Here is a 10,857-nt window from a genome sequence, read left to right as displayed (position 1 = left end):
GCACAGAAGTGAAAAGCAGTGAACTACTGATGCAAGCCAATGGAGGAATCTCAAATGTTACATTGAGTGATAGACACCAGACACAAGCAGGTACATACTGTACGATTTCATTTATATGAAGTCCAAGAATAGGCAAAGTCAATCTGTGCTGACAGAAATTAGAATGGTGGTTTTATCCAAGGGTAGAGATTAACTGACACTCTGGACATGTTTTCTCAGGGCTGGCTGCATCAAGACTACCCTCAAAGTGTCCCTTCCATGCTAATCAGGTGGAACCCCAGAACATAGCACAGCTGGAGTTTCTTGAATGACTGGGAGAGATATCAGTGATTTCATATTTTCAACATAGATATAACCTAGTATTTGCATATTTACACCCAAGGTATTTTATATTACACACTAGAAAACTAGGATGCACTTTCCAGAATAATGGAGACCTAAAAAAAAAATCTTTGCAGTATTCAAGTCTTTATTTTATATTTTATTTTATTTTATTTTATTTTATTTTATTTTACTTTATTTTGTTTTGTTTTGTTTTACTTTACTTTATTTTATTTTATTTTATTTTATTTTATTTTATTTATTAAGCCATTTTATTTCTTACTTTGGAAAGGATGGTTGAGAAAATAAGCATTAGACATAATCCTTTTGAAAAATGAGGTTGGTAATAATCACAGAGACAGTGGTACCACAATTGTATATTTTTACAATATGCTTTCAGAGATTCTTTGGGCTTGACTGAAGGATTGAAGATAGCTTCCCCATTCTTGTCATCTACCTTTCTATGTACATCTTGTTCAGAGTTCCATGCAGAAATTTATTGAGGTTCCTTCCATCTTTTGTCTGTAGATTTCATCAAATCTTTCACTCTGAACCACAGTGAAGTGGTTTTTCCAATCCCCCACAGTTCCTAGAAGAGGAAAACCAAGCTCGACAACACGTTTGCCTTTCTCCCCCTCCCCATCGATGCCTACACTTCCACCTGCAGCCCTCTGATCTAAGAAGGACCCTAGCATGCTCTGCACAGGGGGTGGACTCTTAGCTAGAGTGGATAATTGCCGCAAAGGTGCTGGTGCTTGGCCTCACTTGTGATATATTCACATAATGGACCACTGCACAGAAATGACACAGACCAATGGAGGAATCTCAGACGTTACACTGAGTGATAGACACAACACACAAGAAGGTACATACTGTATGATTTCATTTATATGCAGTCTAAGAACGGGCAAAATCAATCTGTAGTGATAGAAATTAGAACGGTGGTTGTATCTGAGGGTAGAGATTAACTGGGGTGCTGGTTATATGGGTGTATACATTTTTTAATATATTGAACTGCATATTTCAGAGTTTGAATTTTTTGGTAAGTTACTTCTCAATTAAAAAGAAATAACTTTTGGGAAAAATGTCATTGAGACACTGGATATGTATGAGCTTTTTCACCAACTAGTAACTACTAAAATAATGTTAAAAAGGGGAAATACTCTATATCTCCGCAGTGCCTCTTCTGAAAATTTGTGCAACAGAAATAAAAGCATCAGGACATAACGTGCATACAAAGATGTTTACTATAACATTATTCATAAAGATAAAATATTAAAAAAACAAACTGTGGTATCTTTCACTAGGGGAATAGTTGAATGAGTTATGATGCATCCATGCTTCGGCATAACATGAGACCACTAAAAACAGTGAGCTATATGGACCTACATGCCTTGCTCTGGAGGGATGTCTTATATTCTGGCAAATGAAGGTGTGAAGTATGACCACATTTGGGTTTTAGCCTTCACCATGTTCTATATTTTTGTTTGCATATGTATGAGCCTGAGGGAAGGAAGGTGTATAGAAAGATAAGTTTGTCTGGATCTGAAGAAGGGCTACTTGCCAAATCTTCACCATTGATTATCTGAAGAGAAAAGGAATGGCATTTTTTGGTTTGCTGTACTAGCATGGGATGATGCTGTAAATTCAAAAATGCAACAAAATAAAGTAATAAATTAAAAAAATAAGAAAAGTTGCAAAGCAGTAGTATACCATGGTTCCTCTGTTGTGCAAAAGAAGTCTGTGTTCTTAAATAGAAAGGGAGCCATACTACTGGTGGCTACTTCTGGGGGGCAGGGTTTTGGTGAAGAAAAAAATTTTTTTCATTAAAAATGCAATTCCATATTGATCTAATTTTTTTTACAATGATATATATTACTTTTTAAATAAAAAATGATAAGGCTTTTTTTCCTCAAAAAATATTAGCTGGAGCCAATTAGAATTCCTGTTTTGGGAAGTAGAACTAAAAAATTAAGACAATGAAGCAGTGCTCAGTAGCAGTGATAGTTGGAAGTCATGATGGCCCATGTGTGGGCCATCATCAAGACCAAGCTATGAGCAGGGGTGCCTGGGTGGCTCAGTTGGTTAAGTGTCTGACTCTGGCTCAGGTCACAATCTCAGAGTCTGTGAGTTCAAGCCCTGTGTCGGGCTCTGTGCTGATAGCTCAGAGCCTGAAGTCTGCTTCAGATTCTGTGTCTCCCTCTCTCTCTGCCCCTCCGCCACTCTCCCTCTGTCTCTCTTACTCTCAAAAGTAAATCAACATAAAAAATAATTTAATAATAAATAAAGACCAACCTATGAGAAGAAGCCGAGTCAGCAGAAGCTATAAAGTAGAAGTGTAATGGGCAGAGTGACAGGAAGCTGGTCAGTGGAGGAAAGCACTCCTAGCAGATATGTGAAGGGCAGCTGAGTCCTGTAAGGGATGAAGCTTTCTAGCAAAAAGCTGTACCCTCCTGCTGCTGAGGCTCTTACTCTGAGATCCAGGGATCCCCACAAGGTCTAGACCAATGGTGGCTCTTGCTCTTAACTACCTGCAAGACTGCATTTCTCTTATACCTCTGCCTGACTTCTCCTAACAAACCCGTTTCTTACAACCAAATACCCCAGAGAGCTCTCTTCTGTAACAAGATTAAATCCCCACCTTATTAGTGGCATATTATTTTTAATAGGCTAAGTGTATTGTCTTGAAATTAATAAAACCTAACATCTTCTTGGGGCACTTGGGTGGCTCAGTTGGTTGAGCCAATGACTTTGGCTCAGGTCATGATCTCGCAGTTTGTGAGTTGGAACTCCACATCGGGCTCTGTGCTGACAGCTCAGAGCCTGGAGCCTGCTTCGCATTCTGTGTCTCCCCCTCTCTCTACCCCCCCCACCACTCACACTCTGTGTCTGTCTCTCAATAAGAAATAAATTTTAAAGAAAAAAATTTAAAAAAAAACCCCTAACATCTTCTTGATAAGAGGCAGACAGATATTACTAGACAAACTGAGTGTTTGGTTTATACTTATATTTATATAGTATTTGAGGCCACACACACCTTTTCTTATGAAGGGGGAAATGGACTGGTCCAGGATGGATTTGGGAACTGTAGATCGATTTGTCATGGGATTTTCTTTCATTTTCTCAAATGATGTCTCTTGGACAATTTTATCTAGCACTGTTTCATGCAAGCTCTTTCCCATGAACTGCATCACTTTCTGAATTTCTTGCTTTGGGTCCTGTGGTGAGGGTAACATTGCATTGGAATGGAAGATGGTATCAGGACACACATAAATTCTTCAGGGTGTCCCTCCCAGAGGTGCAGCCCTGAAAGAGCCTAGAATGATTTTTCTGAAGGGCCATTACTCACCCGTTTTATGTCCTCAAAGAAGAGGAAGAGAATCTGGTATCTGTCTTTCATCTCCCACCATCCCTTTACATGGTCATACCAGGAACCCCAGCCCACTGCAACAGACACAAGAAACATAACACTCTACATAAGGATCACCCAAAGTCCCAGATATATGCTGAGTCCTGATCTGTTTGACTTAGAGGGTGATATTGTATGGTATAGCCCTGGGGTAATTTATCCCAACATGCTACCTAAAATGGATTCATATTTATTGTGTATAATCACATATGCCCTGATATTGGAACAAGGATACTCTTTGGAATGGGGATGACTCTATGGGTCAGGTAACCTGGGGTAAAGGCTTTCAAATTGGGTGAGAGATATTTGCTGGGACTATGGGTATTCACTCTGAGCTCAGGCAGCCTGCCCTTCTCAGTCCCAGTCTGAGGTAGGACACATATAAGGAGGAACACAACCTTCTAAGGAATCAAATGATTCCTAGATACCTGGATTGGGAACCCAAAGATGTGAAGGATTATCCTTTACCTTTCCCATTGATGAAGGTTTCAAAATACTCTTCCCAGGTGCCAGGGTCAGGAAGCATTTGATTCATCCTTTGAAAATGGTAGTAGGAAACCATGCAGTCTTTGGCATTTCAAGCTACATAAAGGAACTTTGGGGTGACAATAGAGGAGGGTAAAAGATGGTATGAAAAGTGAATTTTCACAGAATTCACTCAGTTTGAGCCATGCCAATGGTGGCCACACACACTTGCCTCAGCTCTCCTGTGCTGACAGTTCAACTTGGCCATGACCTCTTCCTCCTCTGGCTGTCCCCTGCTTCTCTGCTGATTGTCCTCTTTATCCAAACTCAGTCCTGTTAAGTAGCCTGATTCTTGCTTGCCCCTTTAGTGTCAGAGTCCAATCATTCTCTAGCAACTATGACCTCCCGTCACACAGAAACTACCACATGCATGTGCTGATGATCCTCCCAACATCTCATCTCAGTTTCCCGGAGAAGCAGGATGACGTCTCGGTCTTATTTCTTTCCTGTTCTCATCAACTCTATTATTTTCATCTTGAATCACTTCAGGTCTTGTCCTACAAAGCATCCTGTTTAGGTTTCATTTTGACCACAACCTTGTCTCCTACCCTCCCAGCCTTTCACTTTAACCAAATATGACCTTTAATGATTGCTAAGTACTCAACTCACATTCTGACAGCATCAATCCTGAGCTGGTCTCATTGACTGGTCACCTTAGATCCATAACTAGTCATTTCAATGTTGTTTGTTTGTTTGTTTGTTTGTTTGTTTTTACCCTAAAACAGTTCTCAACTAGGAATGATTTTGCCTACTGGGGGACATTTGGCAATGTCTGGAGGTATTTTTTGTTGTCACAACAGGGGGTGGCAGTGCTACTGGCATCTAATGAGTAGAGGTTAGGGATGTTGCTCAACATTTTACAGTGTACAGGGCAGCCCCCTGCCTCTCCACCCAAAAGAATTATCTGGCCCAAAACGTCAGTAGTGCTACTTCCTATATTCTGATGCTTTGACATCCTGGGGCTTTGCTAACCTTGGATGGACTGCCCCTGCCAGGTTTAGCAGGTTACTAGAGATAGTAACAACTCACAAGCACGCTCACTTATCACTCCACCAGTCTGGAGCCTACATCTCAAACACCTCCCTTATTGGGCTCTCACACTCTGTGCCACTATCCATCTGCTCTAATCACCCCAGGGCCAGGACCACAAAAGCAGAAGCATCATCCCTTTTGCCCCAGAGACTGCAGAAATCATCCAAACTACCCAATCCTAAACCTGCTTACCTGCCTCACCCATTCCTTCCTTCGGAAACCAGAATAAAGGCTCTTGACCACATGTTACCCTTGCTCCCTCTGCCTCCTGACTGACCCTGGTGCTTCCTAGGCGTGAGAAGTTTAAAAAAAAAATCCACCTGAATTCTTAGGCTTTTTAATTTCTGGTTGGCTAATCATTTAATTAATCTTCCTATCTTATTTCTCACTTCCAGCCACAAGGCTCTCCCTTCCCTCCTCAAAACTTCATCCCATTTCCCCCACCAAGTTCATTTATTCTCTCTTTTGTGGTGTCCGTTCTGCACTTCACCTGTTGTTGAATTTGTGTGTGTGAGTGTATTATTAGCTTTTTTTAGTTCAGAAATTGAAAGGGCTAGAAAGAAAGGGACTAAGTAACAGTGTGAAATAGCCACAGGTAATTAATAACACATTTTTGGAAGGTGCATGACAATAAGTGGCGACAAAAGCTATTTCTGTGGCAATCTCACATCCCACAAACAATGACAAGAAATTTGATTGTCAGGGCTTGGGTTCTACTTCCAGTTTTGGGGTCGTGGTTCAGGTCTGAGGAACACCATCTTTCTAACGCTGGTGGTTTTTATCCGAAAGCAGAGACCATGGTGATGGAGCTTAAGGCCACAAACCCGGAGACAGCGAGAGGGAGAGAGGAAGGCTTGGCTTGTGAGGGTCAGTCCTGCAGGCGCAGATTCGCGATGGGGTCCTAGTGCACAGCAGGAGCGGATACCCTCCCGCAGGCAGAGGACCCAGAAGCAAGTGGGGAGATGAAGTGGGACGGGGCGCCTCCTCTCTCACCCACGGCGGTCTCTCTGTCCCCGTGGCCACCCTGCTGCAGCCAGCCCAGGCGCCCTGGCCCTTCCGGGGCCTCGGCGGCCCCTCGGAGGCACCACGTGCTGTGCCCTCCCAGGTCCATGTGAGAGAGCCACCGCAGATGTTGTCAAATCAGAGAGCTTTGGTTGGATTTTTATAGCAGATGCTTATATATTGTTTCAGTCACAGAAATCCTGATTATTTGTTTAACTTAATAAAAATTATGCTTTAAAAATAGCATCTTATTCCCTTCTTTGATTTTTGATTCAATCTTTCAATTTTCTTACACAACTTATATTTCTATATCTGGTCATTTTGATATCTGAAGTCCTTGAGGTCCAACCCTGCTGTTTGTTCTTTCTGCAGACTCTTTCTCTTGCTGGCTTGTTCCTTTTGTTGTTGTTGTTGTTGTTGTTGTTCAGTTTATTTGTTTGGTTGGTTTTTAATATATTTTTAGCTTGTTCCTTTGTATATTTTGTAATGTGAGATGGTCGACTCAAGACGGAGCACTGCAAGCAGAAGGTATGCCCCCCTCCCCCCGACCATCCCATGTTTGTGTTTGCTAGTCATCCTGGGGATGCCACCAATGGAACCACCTTATACAGTTTCTCAGCATGGGGCTTCTTGGACAATGCAAGAAGTGCAGCTTGAATTTCCTCCTTTGAAGAGGAGACCTTCAAAATGTGGCCACACATTTTTAGGGAAGCTGAGAGCCCAGGTCAACACAGAGAGACTTCTGTCCATTGACAGTGAAGCCCTTCAGCTGTCCCAGCTTGGGCTCCTTACTTTTCTGGTTCCTTCTGCTCTGGGATTTGTCCCTGTGCAGCCATTGAAACTCACGCTGCTGCATTCTCCAGGTCATCAAATACCCACAGGACAGCTACGGTGTCAGTGACCTCTCTGAGTTCCAGTGCCCTCTTCATTGTGGGACTGAGGGATTTCCTCAACTGTATCTGGATCTCAGTTACACATTTACAAGGAAACCTGTCATTTGTTATGTGTAATTGCTAAGCGTTTTATACAAGAGGTTTCAGGGTGTTTAGTCTTAACATAATCCCAGAAATGGAGGTTCTTGTTCCCTTATATAACTTTACTGAAAGGACCCACATAATCGCTATTGTTCCCTAGAAATACACCCTTCCTAGCCCTTTGTTCCCTTCATTCCCACCTTTGAGAAAACTTCCTTAACATCGCTGGCTGACACCTTAGTTTCTTTCCTTGACCTAATTCATTTGTTATTCATTCAGCAAACACATTTTGAATGTCCTCTATGTGCCAGGAACTGATTAGACGCTGAATACAGAATAAATAAAGTCCCAGAAGCAGTAAAGCTAAGAGCCCAGAGTTTACTAGAGGTTAAGGCCAACTGCTCCCCTCAAGAAACACTGCTCCATCTATTTACCCTTTTAAACAATCATCAGGGTTTTTTTCTCCTCACTTTTTCTTCTGTCCTCTATTATGAGAATTCCATTGCCCACACCCTTGGATCAACTGTGGACACTCACTATCTCTTGTTCTCTCCAAAAATTCGTCTGTACCTTCAAACAATCCACATCTTATTTGAAAACATTCAGGTGAATATCCTGCTGAGTATAGAACTTTACATTTTCTCTTATTGCTGATCAACAGCAATACTGCAGAGATAGCGGAGAAGTAAACATGATGGCAGTGTTGTGAGTTAGGGTCTGGCGGATTTGCTCTCAGGAGGGTTAGTCTTCCCGCCTGTCCCCAGGGAAGCTATTGCTGTCTTACCTTGCAGTTATTTTCCCAGAAAGATGGAGGCAAGAGCTGAACTGGAAGGTGAGTCCTTAGTATCCGTGGAGAGGGCATTGCTTTGGCTTTTTCCACCCCTTTGAAGTAAATCAAGAGGAAACATCTGTGTAATACAAGTACTGCATGGGGGAACTTATATTCTTGGCTCTGTCCAGAATGTCCCATCACCCCCCACCCCCATCTTTCTGCTTATCTCTTGACTTCCTTTGGGATTTCATAATAAGATTATTTATTTTACCATCACTTCTGTAGACTCAAACAGCTTGAGAGTTGGAAGGGAGCTTAGATTAATTTACTCTGTCACTTCTAGGATGTGGAGACAGAAGCTGAGAAGGGACAAGTGAGTTCTTATTGTAGCAGAGCCAGGGGGAACCAGAGTGCAGGCCTCTCTTGCCTCCCAGCCAGTGCCCACCCCTGCGTGTCTGCAACAGGCTGCCCATGTACTTGGCCCATGTGCTAGTCACTTGTTTCATCTCTAAAAACATATGTACTTGTCACATGAGTTGTGATTTCCACTCTGTCCTCTAAAACACTGACTAGACACTTGCTCTGTGCAATCATTGTGTTAGACTGACGTAGGGGATGTGAGATAATAGAAAATTTATATTTGTCTCTGCTTCTGCTTCTCGGCACAGAATTCCTGAAACCCCTATAATATCCTGGGTGATAAGGGTGCCCTTCTTTTTGAAAAAAGTTTTTTTAATGATTATTTATTTTTGAGAGAGACAGAGAGAGAGAGAGAGAGAGAGAGGAAGTGCATGAGCAAAGAAGGGGCAGAGAGAGAGATGAAGACACAGAATTGGAAGCAGGCCCCAGGCTCTGAGCTGTCAGCACAGAGCCCAATGCAGGGCTTGAACTCATGAGGTGTCAGATCATGACCTGAACTGAAGTTGGATGCTTAACCAACGGAACCACTCAGGCACCCCAGGGTGTCCTGTTCTAATGAGCTGACTCTAAGTGGGCTCCTGGATGGAGGCTGGTCACCAGCAAGACCAGCCATGATTAGAAGCTTGGAATTTTCAGCCCTATCCCCCATTCTCCAGAGAGGGAGGAAGGGCTGAAAATGGAGTAAGTGATAGATCATACCTGCACGATGAAGCCTCCATTAAGTCCCTAAAGTCTGGGGTTTGGAGAGCTTCTGGGTTGGTGAACACACGGACACTGGGGAGAGTGCTGCTGCTTTTGAGCAGCTCAGACCATGTGCCTCTTCTGTTTGGAAACCTTCTATACTAACGGTGGTTTTTCACACTTGTTCCCCAAGCTATGTGTTTGAGGTAGGGGATTCAAGGTGGAGTTGAAAGGATGTGTTTCATTCTGGTCATCTTTGGTTTTGCTTATTTTATATGTTTTGAACCCCTAATAATTTTTTTTAAAACTTGTGGCAAGATACACGTAAAGTAAAATTTTCCATCTTAACTCTTTTAAAGAGAACAGTTCAGTAGTGCTAATTGCATTCATGTTGTTGTGCAACCAATCTGCTTAAACACTGTACCTTTTAAACACTAACTCCCCATTCCACCCTTCCCCAGCACTGGCAGCCACCATTCTTTCTGATTCTATGAATTTGACTCCTGTGGATACCTAATATAAGTGGAATCATACAGTGTTTGTCTTTTTTTGGTGACTGGCTTATTCCACTTAGCATAATGTCCTTAAGGTTCATCCTTGTTGTAGCAGGTATCAGAATTTCCTTCCTTTTTAAGACTGAATAATCTTTCATTGCATGTATGTATCACATTTTACTCATCCATTCATCTGTCCTGGACACTTGGGTTTCTTCCATCCTTGGCTATTGTGAATGATGCTTCTATGAATGATGCTTCTCTAGTCTCTGTCTTTTTTTTTTTTTTTTTTTTTTTTTGTTGTTGTTGTAATACAATTATTATTTATTTTATTTTTTTTTTTAATATATGAAATTTACTGTCAAATTGGTTTCCATACAACACCCAGTGCTCATCCCAAAAGGTGCCCTCCTCAATACCCATCACCCACCCTGCCCTCCCTCCCACCCTGCCCTCCCTCCCACCCCCCATCAACCCTCAGTTTGTTCTCAGTTTTTAACAGTCTCTTATGCTTTGGCTCTCTCCCACTCTAACCTCTTTTTTTTTTTTTTTCCTTCCCCTCCCCCATGGGTTTCTGTTACGTTTCTCAGGATCCACATAAGAGTGAAACCATATGGTATCTGTCTTTCTCTGTATGGCTTATTTCACTTAGCATCACACTCTCCAGTTCCATCCATGTTGCTACAAAAGGCCATATTTCATTTTTTCTCATTGCCACGTAGTATTCCATTGTGTATATAAACCACAATTTCTTTATCCATTCATCAGTTGATGGACATTTAGGCTCTTTCCATAATTTGGCTATTGTTGAGAGTGCTGCTATAAACATTGGGGTACAGGTGCCCCTATGCATCAGTACTCCTGTATCCCTTGGATAAATTCCTAGCAGTGCTATTGCTGGGTCATAGGGTAGGTCTATTTTTAATTTTCTGAGGAACCTCCACACTGCTTTCCAGAGCGGCTGCACCAATTTGCATTCCCACCAACAGTGCAAGAGGGTTCCTGTTTCTCCACATCCTCTCCAGCATCTATAGTCTCCTGATTTCTTCATTTTGGCCACTCTGACTGGCGTGAGGTGGTATCTGAGTGTGGTTTTGATTTGTATTTCCCTGATAAGGAGCGACGTTGAACATCTTTTCATGTGCCTGTTGGCCATCCGGATGTCTTCTTTAGAGAAGTGTCTATTCATGTTTTCTGCCCATTTCTTCACTGGGTTATTTGTTTTTC

At 42.2% G+C, this 10,857-nt stretch overlaps 1 protein-coding gene across 1 annotated transcript in view; it reads right to left on the bottom strand.

Moving 5' to 3' along the window:
* Positions 1-797: 797 nt before the first annotated feature.
* Positions 798-10,857, bottom strand: part of SULT1C2 (sulfotransferase family 1C member 2) — a 47,479-nt gene continuing 37,419 nt past the window's right edge. The window contains 5 exon segments of the mRNA XM_078443801.2: positions 798-910; positions 3,359-3,539; positions 3,671-3,765; positions 4,199-4,325; positions 8,048-8,145. Coding sequence (XP_078299927.2) covers positions 798-910; positions 3,359-3,539; positions 3,671-3,765; positions 4,199-4,325; positions 8,048-8,145 — 614 coding nt within the window.

The sequence above is a fragment of the Panthera onca genome, chromosome A3, assembly GCF_046562875.1.
Source record: "Panthera onca isolate mPanOnc1 chromosome A3, mPanOnc1 haplotype 2, whole genome shotgun sequence".
Classification (NCBI taxonomy): domain Eukaryota; kingdom Metazoa; phylum Chordata; class Mammalia; order Carnivora; family Felidae; genus Panthera; species Panthera onca.
This window is presented reverse-complemented; position numbering and strand designations above follow the sequence as displayed.